At 39.4% G+C, this 16642-nt stretch overlaps 1 protein-coding gene across 1 annotated transcript; it reads left to right on the top strand.

The window, feature by feature from the left end:
- Nucleotides 1–285: 285 nt before the first annotated feature.
- On the top strand, nt 286–1092 carry LOC139193053 (long-chain-alcohol oxidase FAO1-like). Its single transcript, XM_070816010.1, has one exon. It carries the CDS (start codon nt 286–288, stop codon nt 1090–1092), a length of 807 nt encoding a protein of 268 aa, XP_070672111.1.
- Nucleotides 1093–16642: the final 15550 nt, after the last annotated feature.

The raw sequence follows: 16642 nt of genomic DNA, 5'->3' as shown, positions 1-16642 counted from the left end.
GTTCTTGCAAGCTCAGGCCACAAAGTCATCGTTCTCGAAAAAGGAAACTACTTCACTCATTTAGATTACTCTTCTTTGGAAGCTCCTTCCCATGATCAGCTGTATGAAGCAGGAGGCATTATTGTAACTGCTGATGGAAAAATTATACTTCAAGTCAGATCAACGGTTGGTGATGGCTCTGCTATTAATTGGTCAGCTTGTATTAAAACACCAGATTATGTGTTTCAGGAATGGAATTAGGATAATAAGATCAAGTTTTGCTGGGGACGGGAGTATCTTTCTGCAATGGATACCGTGTGTGAGAGAATTGGTGTTACTGAGAATTGTATAGAAGAAGGGTTTCAAAATCAAGTACTAAGAAAAGGGTGTGAGAATTTAGGCTTTGAAGTTGATATTGTGCCTCGAAATTCTTCAGAGAAGCATTATTGTGGATCTTGTGGTTATGGCTGCAAGAAAGGAGAGAAAAAGGGGACTGATTCTACATGGCTAGTGGATGCAGTGGATCATGGTGCAGTGATCTTAACTGGATGTAAAGCCGAGAAATTTGTATTGGAAACCGGCAAAAGTGAAAGTAAAAGGAAAAAGAAATGCTTAGAGGTAATGGCAAAAGCTTTGAGCAATATCATTACAAAGAGGCTGCAAATTGAGGCTAAAGTTACAGTCTCAGCTTGTGGAGCTCTTTTGACACCCCATTTAATGCTCTCTAGTGGATTGAAAAACAAGAATATTGGTCGAAATCTTCATCTCCACCCTGTTTTAATGGCCTGGGGGTACTTCCCCGACTTAAATTTAGAGTTCAAAGGTAAAAACTATGAGGATGGAATAATTACATCAGTGCATAAGGTGGTATCAGCAGACTCTAAGGCAAAAGCAATCATAGAAACACCGACATTAGGGCTGGGAACATTTTCTGCTTTGTGCCCTTGGGAGTTTGGGGAAGACATAAAGAATAGAATGCTGAAGTTTTCAAGAACTGTCCACTTGATTTCAATTATTAGAGATTGGGGTTCTAGGGTTGTTACGAAGGGGGGAAGAGTAAGCTATGAGTTTTCTACCTTAAACAGAGAGAACATGAAGGAAGGCCTAAGGTAGTCACTTAGGATTTTGATAGCAGTAGGAGCAATTGAAGTTGGCACACATCGTATTGATGGGCTGAGACTCAAATGTAAATGGATTGATACTGAGAAACTGGAGGATTTTTTTGACATGGTTACTGCAGATGAAAGGCCGCAATCATTAGTAGAGAATTGGACAACCTATTCCTCAGCACATCAGATGAGGAGCTGTAGAATGGGAATCAAAGCAAAAGAAGGTGTTGTTGATGAGAACGGGGAGAGCTAGGAAGCAGAAGGCCTATTCATTTGAAATGGTAGTGTTATTCCCATTGCTGTTGGTGTCAATCCCATCATTACCATCCAATCAATTGCTTACTGTCTCTCTAAGAAAATAGCCGATTCTCTAACAAATGAGGAGTTTTCCAAAGTTTGACTGAATCATTAGATTTATTTTTCTCCGTGCCCACACACACAAACACATACACATGCCAGATAAGACAGAACACCACCAACCAATTTCTTTTCAAATTGGCAGAAAATTCTAAATTTTTATCCTTGTTATAATAATGTTTTAGTAGGTGCTAACGAGTATTGGTAAAATGTGGACATTGTTGTATCATCATGAGAAAGATCATATACATGCACCTATGTTCAAATGTTTCTTCAAATTTATATTATTTGAGTGCAGATATCTATAAGTAGTGTCACACAATGTATTGATTATATTATATGAAAAATACGGTTGGTTTAAACCAGCAATGTATGTTATGCACATCCTTTAACATGTTAAAACATAAGGAAACAATATAAAGTGAATGTTCATGGTTTGAACATCAATTAACTTCTCAATGCCTCATGATTTGTGTAGGGAAAGAGGTGAATGTTTGTTAACCCGATTCAATTCACTCGTTAAAATGAGTGTTTGGGTGGTATAGCCATTAGAGGTGCACACACTCATCCAACTTACACACTCACGTGCACACCACATGCTCACCTATAATTAAGTTGTTGTTACATGTGGCACACATCTAGCCTATTAGCTTTGTTTTAATCTCAACCCTACATTACAAACTAAGAACAAACACTTCAAAATTGAAAGAAAAAACAAGAAACTTGGATTAAATGCAGTTGCAGAAGCTTAAGCACCAACACTCCCTTCTAAGCTGGCAGCTAATTTGACTCCTAACATTCCTCTGAAGTAGTTGAACTTTTCCTTTGGTAGTGCCTTGGTCAAGATATCAACCATTTGTTCTCCGGATTTCCAGTAAACAAGCTCAATTTCCTTCTCTTGAATTTCTTCCCTAATGAAGTGAAATTTCCTACTGGTGTCCCTTGTTAGTGAAATACTGGATTCTTGGCCATTGCTATTGCTGAAGTATTATTCCACATTATCAATGTAGGTTCAACTTCATCCTCAAAGTCTTCTAAAACAAACCTCAACCACTTAGCTGGTGAAGTTGCTTATGTTGCACTCACATATTCAGCCTCTACAGTGGATAGTGCAACTGTCCTTTACTTAATTGAAGCCTAAGAAAACACACCTGAACTCATATTAAAGGCATACCCTGATGTCATCATCACTGCCAACCCAATTACTATTACAATATCCAATAAGAAAAGCTGATTTTCCCTTCACATATTCAATGCCAAAATCCAAAATACCTTGAATGTATCTTAGTTCTTTTTTTGTTGTTCTCATGTATTTCTTGGTTGGATCATGCATGGATGTTGCCAAGAGATTAGCACCAAACATAATGTCTGGTCAATGACAGTAAGGTATAACAAACTTCCTACCAATTTTCTATACTCAAACTCATTTGTAGCCTCACTTCCATCATTCTTGAATAACCTGTCATTTGCTGCAAGTGATTCCAACAGATTTGCAGCCTTTTAGGCCAAATCTCTCTAACAGTTTCATTGCATACTTTTTCTGATGAATAAAAATGCTCTTCTTTGTTTGTATAACTCTCATACCAAGGAAATGGTGCAACTAGCCCAAATTTGTCATCTTATAATGTTGCATCATGTCATTTTTAACTCCTCAAGCATTGTAACACTACTTCCAATGTACACAATGTCATCAACATATAGAAAGATAATGAGAACTCTTGAGTTTTCAACCATGGTGTATAAGGTTGGCTTCACTTGGACTCTTTTGAAAACTAGCCTTAGTAAAATAGGAATCAATTTCATCGTACCAAGCCCTTAGAGTTTGCTTAAGGCCATATAATGCCTTATTCAACTTGTACACTTTATCCTTCTTGCCTTAAATGACAAATCACTGAAGTTGATCAACATAAACCTTTTTCTTGAGTACACCATTAAGAAAAATAGACTTTACATCCAATTGAAATAGTTGTCATTCCTTTTGAGCTGCAAGAGTTATCAATGTTGTTATGGTGTTTATCCTGGTAACTGGTGCAAAGATTTCATTAAAGTTAATACCTGGCTTCTGTGAATAACCTTTTGCAACCAATCTAGCTTTGTTCTTTTGTATTGTCTCATCTAGGTTCAACTTAGTCTTGTACACCCATTTCACACCTATGACAAGTTTGCTAGAGGGCCTATATACCAGCATCCATGTATGATTCTTTTCAATCCTATTTAGCTCAGCCTGCATAGCATTCTTCCAAGAATCATCCTAAGCTATAGTTTTGATAGAGACCGCCACTTGGACATTAAATGAATCGATGATCCGATCGTTGGATCATCACCAAACTTTACTACATTATAGTACATAATATTTGAGGATCATAGGAACTTACGGATCGGGAATCCAACGTACGGATCTTCTCGAATTGGATTTGTAAATTCGTAAAATAAAACATTAACCGCCACCGGAAATTGTGATTGGCAAAGATCCGACCGTCGGATCGTAGTGAGACTTTAGTATGATGTTCTATTAGCATAATGAGGATCTTAGGAAGTTACGAATTCGAAATCCGATGGGCGGATCTTTTGGATTAAATTAAGTAGAATTGTTGACTCTACCGTTGACCGAGAGTTGACTTTTGGTCAACATGTCTTGAAACGTTCTAGATACTATAATTGGTACTACCAGAGACTAAGTGAAGTCTAGTGGACCCACATTGGTTAGAGAGTGACTTGAATATATGGGATATGGTTATTACCTTAATTTCTTATATTAGTATCCTTTGTGAATATGAATTGGTTTTATAAATATGATTTCTATTGAAATGTTATTTTTATATATTTAGCCATAGACCTATGTTTATTAAACATGATTTGGCTTGTGTACTGATGATGGTTGTGATATATGTGGATTTAATTAACTTTTTAATAATGTGAATGATGTGTATGACTATTTTTATGACAATGTGAGCCTAGAATCTTATTAGAAGTATGATGTAGAACTTAGGCTAGTGTGACATATTTGTTGGTGGCCATGCGAAGTTGATGGTGTAGGTAACTACGTTGTAACTCATAGGGGTTAAGGTATGGGTAGATAGTTTGCTAAGCTGATTGCACCAAGTAATAGTGGTATACGCATTCTAGGAGTGATCATGCTTGGTATATCCGCAATGGGTGATCACTACCTAGAGCTACAGAATACAATCCTGTTTGGTATATCTGCAATGGTGGACTGTTATGGGTGATCATGCTTGGTATATCTACGATGGGTGATCACTGCCTATATTATTAGATTATGCATATGGTTCTGCATGGTATATCCGTGATAGGGGACCATATGTATTCAGGGGTGATCATGCTTGGTCTTGATGCACAAAATTAGTGAGGACTTTGGTACAACAGAAAGTGTCTAGTTTGTGACCTTCGCTAGATTGCTCCAGTCACTAGTGTGGATACGTATGTATATGGATAGAGACAAGGAAGCAAACACAAAATGTACGTGGTTCACCCAGATTGGCTACGTCCACGGAGTAGAGGAGTTCTCATTAATTGTGAAAGGTTTACATAAGTACATAGGTTCAAGCTCTCTTTTTGTGAGTACTAGTGACTGATTTAGTACAAATGACATTAGGAAATATTGTGAGAGAATGATCTCTATTTATAGAAGAGAGTTTCTAGTTTCATTCTGACATTGACATGTGTCGGGTTATGATTGGCTCCTGATGTTGACACATGTCGCGCTATGATTGGCTTCTGATGTCGACACGTGTCACGCTGTGATTGGCCTCCTGGTTGGAGGGAAACTCTTCTGGGTCATTGACGGTATAACGTTGACCGGTGCTCAGTAGTTTCAGGATTGGTCAAGTATGGTACAAACAGTGCTCTTCTAAGTTCCCGAGTGAGGGAAGCTCATCGATTGGGGACTTGCAAGATCCAAGTCATTGAGTAATCACGAAACTTCTAAGTACCGAAGTGTGGTATCGTCTTCACTTGGCTTATCTGTCTCATAGGTAGATGTGGCATATTCTTTAGAAGTAATTTTCCTCCATCCAAGGGTGGTATCTTTAACCGGTGGAGATGCACAGGGTAATGTATCAATTTCACTTGAAGCTTACTTGTAGTTTCATGCTTGGTCAAGCGCGATACAAATCATGTGGTAGGAGTCCCCCAAGTCGCCGAGCTAGGAGATTTACCGAATAAGGTAACAGACAAGGTAAGCAATTAGGCTTCCAAGCAAGCAACCTGGATCGGAGGTTCGACTTCTACTTCCGGTTGATTGTTCTCCTTCTCCTTGTGTCGTAAACAACAACAAGGATAAGGAGAAGCAAATAGGGAAGAAATGATATGAGATACTTTTGTTTTTGAAGAAGTAACTTTCCATAGGCTTATTCTTGAATTGGGCTGGAGGGTTTTTTGGTTTCCTCCAGAGTATAAAGCCAACTCAAGAATTTGAGGGTCAAAACAAGTCCATAAAAGCTAGAGTATGTTCGACCCTAATGATATGGGATACTTTTGCTGTTGACAAAGTAGTGGATGTATCGGCACATGTTTTATTACGCTTGTCTCCACATGCTTCCTTGTATCATTCTCACTTGCCCTATCTGTTCCTCAGGCAGATGTGGTATCTTCTCTGGAAGCATAAGATGTTGAAGATGAGTCTGGTTCTCGAGATTCGGATAGATGTGCCTTTTCGATTCGGATAGATGTGCCTCTTCGATTTTTGAGCAAGTAATCCTTTTGGGAGTCTGGCTCTCGAGATTCGGAGAGCTGTGCCTCTTCGATTTTTGAGAAAGCAATCTTGTTAGGAGTGTTTTCTCGAATGTAAGTAAAGGTTGGGCATTTTTGCCAGTTTGCCTTGCCACGAAGCACGGAGGTTGACACACATAGCGACTTTCCAGTTATCAAGCAGTGGTGTTGTTCCTTTACCCTTGTAGGTAATAGTAGGGTAGCTGGACCTTCAAAATTTATGTGTCTAAACTTTGTCAGAGATCTTTGGCAAAGTTATCTGTGGTACCCGATGAGCTGATGTTGCATGTGGAAAGTGGTGCCTCTTCGGAATCCGGAAAGTGGTGCCTTTTCGATTTTTGAACCAACGGCCCTGTTGCCCTTTCTTTTATAAGGCACCAATTGTGTGCAAAAAGTACATTCAGAGAGTTATTGCTTGTAGGAATTTTCCCCTTACTTCAGAGATTTATTGCACCTCATTTCTCCTTCATCATTTCTGAGAATGTCTGGCCCATCCGACCGTCGTTTTGACTTGAACTTTGGTGAAGAGGCAGCCATGCCTTCTCAAGACAACATATGGCGCCCATCCTTCTTATCCCTTACTAGTCCTCTTACCGTTGGGGACTCTGTGATGAATGATGATATGACCGCTACGGTGGTGGCCAGGAACCTTCTCACTCTCAAAGATAACAGACTACTTTCCAAACGGTTTGATAAGTTGGCTGTTAATGATTCTCTGGCTCTCAATGTTCAGTGTGCAGGTTCTGTGTCTAATATGGCCCAACGCCTATTTGCTCGAACCCACCAAGTTGAATTATTGGCGACTGAAGTGATAAGTCTCCAACAGGAGATCAGACGACTCAAGCATGAGAATAAACAATTGCACAAGCTCGCACATGACTATGTTACAAACATGAAGAGGAAGCTCGACCAGCTGCAGGAATCTGATGGTCAGATTTTACTTGATCATCAGAGGTTTTGTTCCAAAGGCATTTATTGCCTTCGTCTTCTGGGGCTGTACCGCGTAATGAAGCTCCAAATGATCAACCTCTGGTGCCTCCTCCTTCTGGGGTTCTGCCTAGTACTGAGGCTCCGAATAATCACCATCTGGTGCCTCATCTTTCTGGGGCTCTGCCGACTGCTGAGACTTCTCCTGAGCAACATTTGTGAACGCTCATTCTTGTTTGTTTATTTTGATTCATATATATGTACATATTTGTAACTTATCGGAGATATCAATAAACAAGCTTTGCTTCATTTCAACGTATTGTGTTAAATACACCAATGCCTTCTTCACTAAGTTCTTTGAATTTTTCCTTTTGTTGAAGCTTGTATGTTGAAGCTTTATGAGTGAAGCATGTAGGTTGAGGTAGTGCTCACCTAATTTCCTGAGTGAGGAAAACTTCTCGGTTGGAGACTTGAAAAAATCCAAGTCATTAAGTGGTCATGAGACTTCTGAGTATCAAGGTACAGCAGCATATGGTAGGAGTCTCCCAAGTCTCCTGTCGAGGGAGTTGATGAAGGAGGTGTCTTGCTAGTAGCCAAGTTTCCAAAGTAACAAAACTTCACCATTTTCCTTTCTAAGTGGTAGCCCAAAACTCCTCCTTCATATATATTTGTTATGAAAGTTGTTAGGCCCAAAGAAGAGGAGGCCTAGGCAATTTTTTTTTTTTAATTTTCAAATTTTCAAATTTTTGAATTTTTGAATTTTCGAATTTCCGAATTTTTGAATTTTTAAATTTCCGAAAATATATATATATATATATATTTTAAGCTTTATAGGTGAAGCTTTGAGGTTGAAGCTTTGTTGGGTACCATAAATTGATTTTGCTTCACACTATCTTGATCAAGATAGTGTGAAGCTTTTGTAGGTGAAGCTTTTGTGTTGAAGCTTTGTAGGTGAAACTTTTGTGATGGGGGAAGCTTTTGTGGGTGAAGCTTTTGTTGGTGAAGCTTTTGTTGGTGAAGCTTTTATGGGTGAAGCTTTTGTGGTGGGTGAAGCTTTTGTGGGTTAAGCTTTTATGGGTGACGCTTTTGTAGGTGAAGCATTGTGGGTAAAGCTTTTGCAGGTGAAGCTTTTGTGGTGGGTGAAACTTTTGTGGGTGAAGCTTTTGTGGTGGATGAAGCTTTTGTGGGTGAAGCTTTTGTTGGTGAAGCTTTTATGGGTGAAGCTATTGTGGGTGAAGCTTTTATGGGTGAAGCTTTGGAGTTGAAGCTTTTGTTGGGTACCATGAATTGATTTTGCTTCACACTATCTTGATCAAGATAGTGTGAAGCTTTTGAGAATTTGTAGTTGTCCTCCATTGATGAAGCTTTTGTTGGTGAAGCTTTTGTGGTGAAGCTTTGTTGGGTACCATGAATTGATTTTGCTTCACACTATCTTGATCAAGATAGTGTGAAGCTTTTGAGAATTTGTAATTGTCCTCCATTGATGAAGCTTTTGTGGTGAAGCTTTGTTGAATTTCCCAATTTCCTTTTTGTTTTTTTTTTTGGGAAAATTAGAAATTTGAAAATATGAGAGAGTCAACATATACAAATTTTGCTTCCACACTATTAAGAAAGAGATTGTGATGCAAGCCACACCTTGTAGTAGTCGAAGGTTTGGATTAACCATATAAATTGAATTTGATTCGAACAGTCTTGATCAAGAGTGTGTGAAGCTTTCTACGAGTTGTAATTGCCCTTCATTGATGAAGGTTTTGTTGGCACCATAAATTGGTTTTGCTTCACACTGTCTTGATCAAGAGTGTGTGAAGCTTTTGAGAAGTGTGGTTGCCCTCCTTTGATGAAGCTCTTGTTAGCACCATAAATTGGTTTTGCTTCACACTGTCTTGATCAAGAGTGTGTGAAGCTTTTGAGAATTGTGGTTGCCCCCCATTGATAAAGCTTTTGTTGGCACCATAAATTGGTTTTGCTTTACACTATCTTGATCAAGAGTGTGTGAAGCTTTTGAGAATTGTGGTTGCCCTCTATTGATGAAGCTCTTGTTAGCACCATAAATTGGTTTTGCTTCACACCGTCTTGATCAAGAGTGTGTGAAGCTTTTAAGAATTGTGATTACCCTCCATTGATGAAGCTCTTGTTAGCACCATAAATTGGTTTTGTTTCACACTGTCTTGATCAAGAGTGTGTGAAGCTTTTGAGAATTGTGGTTGCCCTCCATTGATGAAGCTCTTGTTGGCACCATAAATTGGTTTTGTTTCACACTGTCTTGATCAAGAGTGTGTGAAGCTTTCTACAAATTGTAGTGTTTGCATTGTTACAGAGGGGAAATGTCTGAAGCAGATGCAAGAGGGCTGAATAGCTTGATCTTCGTATGCCATGCACTGAAGTTACCGTTGGCTTGCAATAAGACTTTGTTAGTGACTATAACTCTTATTGGGTACAAGTGCTCCCCTAGTTGAGTTGTCAAGCTTAAGGGTTTTTGATTATTTGTGAATGCTAGGAGTTCACATGTACAAGTTGTAACACTCGTCTTCTAGTAGGTGGAATGAATGGTGAGTTGCTTTCATCACTTGGTTGGTGGTACGAAGGTGAGTTCCTTCATCACCTTTCATCACATTTCATGACCTGGTTGGTGGTAAGAAGATGAGTTCCTTCTTCACCTGGTTGGTGGCATGCATGGCAAGTTGCCAAATGATATTAAAGTACGAGTTGTACATTTCATCACCTAGTTTGTGGCATGAATGAGAGTACGGGTTGTACATTTCATCACCTGGTTGGTGGCATTAGTGGCAAGTTGCCAAATGATATTAGAGTACGGGTTGTACACTTCATCACCTGGTTGGTGGCATGAAGGAGAGTATGGGTTGTACATTTCATCACTTGGTTGGTGGCATGAATGGCAAGTTGCCAAATGATATTAGAGTACGGGTTGTACATTTCATCACCAGGTTGGTGGCATGAAAGAGAGTACGGGTTGTACATTTCATCACCTGGTTGGTGGCATGAAGATGAGTTCCTTCTTGTACATTTCATCACCTAGTTAATGACATGAAGATGAGTTCCTTATTTACATTTCATCACCTGGTTGGTAAGAATAAGGGCAAGGTATTTAGGCACATTGTAGCAAGTGTCGAATGACACAAAGTATGTTAAACCCTTTCGAATCACAGTTAGCTTATGTATGGATGTGTTGAAATGTATGATTTTTATGTATGAATGTGTTGGAATGTATGATGTTTATGTATGAATGTGTTGGAATGTATGATGTTTATGTTGATTGATATGAGTGATGCTTATGAATGTTTTGCTATGAATGAAGGGATCCATGCTTTTGATATGTGAACTATGTTGGTTGTAACACTTAGTATCACATACTTTGTGTCAAAGTACGCATGTTGAAGCTCTGAGTTGGAGTATAAGGGTAGGTCAGCGTAGACCAAATGTTCCAGTGCTAGGAACGCAAAAGACTCAGAAGAAGTTGTCAAAATTCCCTTTTCTTTAAATATTTTCCGAATGGCTGGTGTGATAAAAGATCTCAATGGTTGAGAGTCAAAACATTTGTAATGTGTATGCCTTCTTATAATAGCATTTTCTTCAGTACCTAGTCCTCCACTTTGAAAGAGTGAGGCTTGGCCCCATAGTCATAATAGTCGACGGTACGTTCACCTTTGGTTGTCTTGATACAAACTTTTATCCCTCTTGTTGTAATAGGCTTGCTGAGAGTAAAAATCATTCCTCTTACCAAGAGACAGATACGTTTGGTGACTTAGCGAGTAGCTAAATGAGGCAGGAGATGATGCAATGGGTGTCTGAAAGGCCAAGATCTCTTTACTTGGTAGAACTTGACTTCCACTTCCCACTTGTTGATAGGGGTTAACCATATGGGGGTTCCCTTGGTATGTCCTTGCTTCGGCGGAGGCGTGGTTGTAAGCTTGTGCCATCATCTCAGAGTAAGTCTTCCAAGTGTTGGCATTGATCATGTACTTGAAGAAACAATCACGTAGGCCTGCCGTGAAGGCCTTGAGGGCGGTCTTGTCATCTGCCTCAGTGCAGCGAGAATACTCATGGCTAAAGCGACCGGCATACTCTTGTAGTGACTCGTCCGGCTTCTGGCGAATAGTGTACAAGTCATCTGCAGAATGCAAGTGATCGGTTTGGAAGATGTGTTGAGAGAAAAACAGTTTCCTTAGTTCCTCAAATGAGTCTACTGTCTCAGGTGGAATATGGCAATACCTGTTTAGAGCTGCGCCAGAGAGGGTGGAGGGGAAGAGAAGACATCGTTCTTCATCAGTGTGCATCCAATATGCCATGGTGGACTCAAAGAGGTTAGGGTGTTCAATTGGGTCCTCCCTTCCAGTATAGAGTTGTAAACCAAGCTTTTGTTTTGTCTTCGCTTGAAGGGGGTGTCGAGGATCCTCCTTGTGAGAGGGCCAGGCCTGGGTTGGTTCCAATTAGGTATCTCGGCCTGACATTCGGCCTTCAACTTGTTTACTTCCTCAATGAGCTGTAGGACAAGGGAGTCCTGAGTGGAGTCATGTACCACTGGAATTTTTTTTCGTAAGTCTCTATCGCCTCTTGGAAGTAGGAAAGTGTGAGCAAGAGCGTGTGGTTTTTCCTTGGACTCGCCGTACTGACTTATAGGGTGAGTCTGTCGAAATACCTCAGAGTCCCTTGTACCTTCATGTTCCTCTAGGACCTGTCGTTCATTCTCTAGATTGGCAGCTGGCCTGGGTCATGGGATGGGACTGAGTCTTTCAGAAACCCTTGGGTCATTGATATTCGAGCATATGTGGAGTGGATTCTCTCGACGTTGCTTTAGGAAGCCTCGGCAGTCGCGATAAACGGCTTTCGATCTTTTCAACCCTTCTGCAAGGATGCGTCTTCCTTCACTTCTCCTACTTCAGGTCGAAGCATCTGGGTTGAGAGAAGTCTCATGTTGATCAATGTTTTGATGATTAGCTCACTCCTCAACAGGGATACCCATGTCGAAGGGGTCACTTCCATGTTGGGGAGCACCCAGATGATGGTTGATGTCCACAGGGGCAACGAGCTTGCGTGTTTGAGTACGCCTATTTTCGTGGAGCATCTCAAAGAGCTTCTCATACTGCTCCTGGAGGACCTCATTCTTCATTGCTATCTTGTTGTTCTAAGCTTCTAGCTCATCGACTTTAGCTTAAAGAGCAACCCTCTTTCCTTCCTTCTTTTATTGCCTCGCACCAAGTGCAAGAGGGGTGTCATTCTGCGTGCTGTGCCTTCCTTCGCTCCCCATGTTGGAGAGGGATGCCTGGTCAAAAGAGAGTGTACGAATGATGGAAACCAGCTTGACAAAGCTGAAGATAGTGGGAATAAGTGTCGTTCCCACAGATGGTGCCAAATGTTGATGCACAAAATCAGTGAGGACTTTGGTACAACAGAAAGTGTTCATTTTGTGACCTTCGCTAGATTGCTCCGATCATTAGTGTGGATAAGTATGTAAATGGATAGAGACAGGGAAGCAAACACAATATGTAAGTGGTTCACCCAGATTGGCTACGTCCACGGAGTAGAGGAGTTCTCATTAATTGTGAAGGGTTTACACAAGTACATAGGTTCCAACTCTCCTTTTGTTAGTACTAATGAATGATTTAGTACAAATGACATTAGAAAATATTGTGAGAGAATGATCTCTCTTTATAGAAGAGAGTTTCTAGTTTCATTCTGACATTGACACGTGTTGTGTTGTGATTGGCTTCTGATGTTGACACGTGTCGCGCTATGATTGGCTTCTGATGTCGACACGTGTCGCACTGTGATTAGCATTCTGGTTGGAGGGAAACTCTTCTAGATCATTGACGGTATAACGTTGACCGGTGCTCAGTAGTTTCGGAATTGGTCAAGTATGGTACAAACACTTTGTATATCTATGATGGGTGATCACTGCCTATATTATTAGATTATGCATATGGTTCTGGTATATCCGCAATACGAGACCATATGTATTCAGGGGTGATCATGCTTGGTATATTTGCGATGGATGATCACTGCCTATATTATTAGATTATGCATATGGTTCTGCATGGTATATCCGCAATAGAGGACCATATGTATTCAGGGGTGATCATGCTTGGTATATCTGCGATAGGTGATCACTGCCTGCATGAAGAGATTATGCCTATGGTTTTACTTGGTATATCCGCGATGGGGGACCATACGCATTTTAGAGATGAAGATGATTAGTTTTACTTGGTACATTTCGATAGGCGATCATAATTTAGTTTAGATTCCGTTAAGTGGTCCGGAATCGTATCCTGGATTGGATTCCATTAAGTGGTCCGGAATCCCTACTCTTGCTCATTTCCATAAGTTAGACTAGAACCTTGGATTTGAGTGAATGGGAATTACCCACAATAAACCTTGTGAATATAAATTAGAATTATCAAGTTATTACTTGGAATCTTGGTAGAGAATTATGTAGAATTCCTTTATTAAATTTTGTGCACTGATGTGTGATCTGGTTGACTGATTAACTTAATTAAATGTTAATATCGTGCCTCATTGATTCATGGAATGGGTTACTTAAGGTGATTGTGGAATGATGTTAAATGTGATTGTTATTAATACGATTAGATCAATGATCAATGCGACTAGAGGATACTATTGTGCTTTGTTGATTCTTTGAGGTATTACATGATATGAATTGTGATTTTATGTTGAAACATAATGATTTATATGATGGATGAAATAGAAACCTTGATTGTCATATGAGTTGTTATGTAGCTTGAATCGAATAATTCATGCTTGTCAAGTCCAAATATTCGATTGAGGAATGTTATGCCTTTTGGCTTGAACGGACTATGATATATGTCAAGTTGTAGCGAATGACGAACTACGAATGACTTGATCCTTGTTGAGGGTACGTAGGCAGTCTAACGAGGAGATTAGATGCAGCCATAAAGTATACGAAAAATTACTATGCGATTTGATTCTTGAGTTATGCTTCGTACATATCCCGGAGGCGAGATCTGTTGAGTATATGGTTACTTGGTGGTGTGAAAAGAACCATCAAAGTTGAGTTTATAGAAACCATCTGTAGGAGCAGTCCATTTGATAATGCTCTTCTGATTTGGGCACTTGCACTTTGTAGGCATCGAATTTGCTTTGTGGAAATTGTTTGCAACAGTGGAATCCATCATGATACAACGGGTTGGATGTAGATTTACTGATGAAAACAACATTATTTCTGTCATTCGACATTTACCAACAGAGCACAAGAATTTTACTAAGCTTAAAGAGCTCCTCCTTATCAACATGGGAAACATTATAAAGCCAATAATTTAAATTAGCAATAAAAAAAGGAGAAGAAATGTTACTACAAACTTTCCAAACCTCCTGAGCTTAAGGATGGTAAGCAAAACGATGCAGCTGATCTTCATCGGACCATCTCCAATCGAATGGTCCAGAGGGCCGAAAATAGCCTGAAAACCGTCTCAAACTGAGGGTCAGGCCAAATGGCTCATGGGCCCCACTGGACAAAAAAGGGCCAAAGGGCCAAAGGGCTAACCGGGCTGCCCACATGCTGATGTCATATTTGATTTTTTTTTTTAACATTAAGTAACATGAAACAATATTAAACAACATTAAATAAAATTAAGTAACATTAAACAACATAAAAAAAATTAACAACATGAAAATTATTGACAATCCATAACATAAAATTATTGAGGTAATTTAATTTAAGTAACCATAGTAATTCAATTAAAATAATAAATTATGTTTGGATCTCAGTTGGAGATGATTTTTTGTGACAGGGCTATGCTTGGCTTGACCTTCGGTTGGAGACGGTAAGAAATATGGCCCTGCACTATTTATTAAAATATTAATTTCTTGGAGGGCTAGATGGCTAAAACGAGCCATCTGACCCTCATTCGGTTGGAGATGATCTCAGAAGCATTACATGAAGGACATAATGAAACCCTACTAGAGCTGCATCTACTTAGTTTTAGGGGTAAAAGACTGTTTACTACCCTCATGTTTCGTGGTTTTCAACATTTAGTACATCAAGTTTTTTTCGTCTCAGATTCATACCTAAAGTGTAAATTTTGGGACAGTCTCATACATCCGTTAGTCAAATTGTTGAATCTGTCGTTAATTGTGACGTGGCGCCCATGTGGACAATGATTGGGCGCCACGTGTCATCCACGTTTTTTTTATTTCTTTCATGACTGGGCGCCACGTGTCATCCACGTTTTTTTTTCTTTCTTTCTTCTTCTTCTTCTTCTTCTTCTTCTTCTTCTTCTTCTTCTTCTTCTTCTTCTTCTTCTTCTTCTTCTTCTTCTTCTTCTTCTTCTTCTTCTTCTTCTTCCTGCAACTTTTTATTTTCTTCCTACTTCTTCCTTCCCCTTCTTCCTTCCCCTTCTTCCTTCTTCTTCCTTCTCCTTCTCCTTCTTCTTCCTCCGAATCTGCCCAGATTCAGTTTTTTTTTTTCTTTTTTCTTCTTTCTTTTTTCTTCTTCCTCCTTTTTCCTCCTTCTTCTTCCTTCTTCCTCCTTCTTCTTCCTCCAGCTGCAACTTTTTTTTTCTTCCTCCTTCTTCTCCTTCTTCCTTCCCCTTCTTCCTTTTTCTTCTTCTTCTTCCTCCGAATTTCGGGAAGATGAAGGTTTTTTTATTTTTTTTATTTTTTTTTTGAGGAAGATGAAGAAGAAGAAGAAGGAAGAAGGAAGAATGAGAAGAAGGGGAAGGAAGAAGGAAGAAGGAGAAGGAAGAAGGAGAAGAAGGAGGAAGAAAAAAAAAGTTGCAGTTGGAAGAAGAAGAAGAAAAAGAAGGAAGAAAAAGAAGGAAGAGGAAGAAGAAGAAAAAAGAAAAAAGAAAAAAAAAACTAAGTCTGGGCAGATTCGGAAGAAGAAGAAGAAGAAGAAGGCAGATTCGGAGGAAGAAGAAGGCAGATTCGGAGGAAGAAGAAAAAGAGGAAGAAGAAGAAGAAGAAGAAAAAGAAAAAGAAGAAAAAGAAGAAGAATAAGGCAGATTCGGAGGAAGAAGAAGAAGAAGAAGAAGAAGAAGAAGAAGAAGAAGAAGAAGAAGAAGAAGAAGAAGAAGAAGAAGAAGAAGAAGAAGAAGAAGAAGAAGAAGAAGAAGAAGAAGAAGAAGAAGAAGAAGAAGAAGAAGAAGAAGAAGAAGAAGAAGAAGAAGAAGAAGAAGAAGAAGAAGAAGAAGGAGGAAAAGAAAAAAAAAACTTCCCCAAATTCGGAGGAAGAAGAAGAAGAAGAAGGATAAGGATAAGGAAGAAGGAAGGAAGAAGGAGAAGGAGGAAGAAAAAAAAATTTGTAGGAAGAAGAAGAAGAAGAAGGAAAAAGGAAGAAAGAAGAAGAAAGAAAGAAAGAAAGAAAGAAAGAAAAAAAGAAAGAAAAAAAAACGTGGATGACACGTGGCAACCAGTCATTGTCCACATAGGCGTCACGTCACAATTAACGGCAGATTTAATAGTTTGACTAACGGATGTATGAGACTGTCCCAAAATTTACATTTTAGGCATGAATCTGAGACGAAAAAAACTTGATGTACTAAATGTTG

The sequence above is a fragment of the Malus domestica genome, chromosome 16, assembly GCF_042453785.1.
Source record: "Malus domestica chromosome 16, GDT2T_hap1".
Classification (NCBI taxonomy): domain Eukaryota; kingdom Viridiplantae; phylum Streptophyta; class Magnoliopsida; order Rosales; family Rosaceae; genus Malus; species Malus domestica.
Note: the sequence above shows the minus strand (reverse complement) of the source record. Positions and strands in the feature narration are given on the sequence as shown.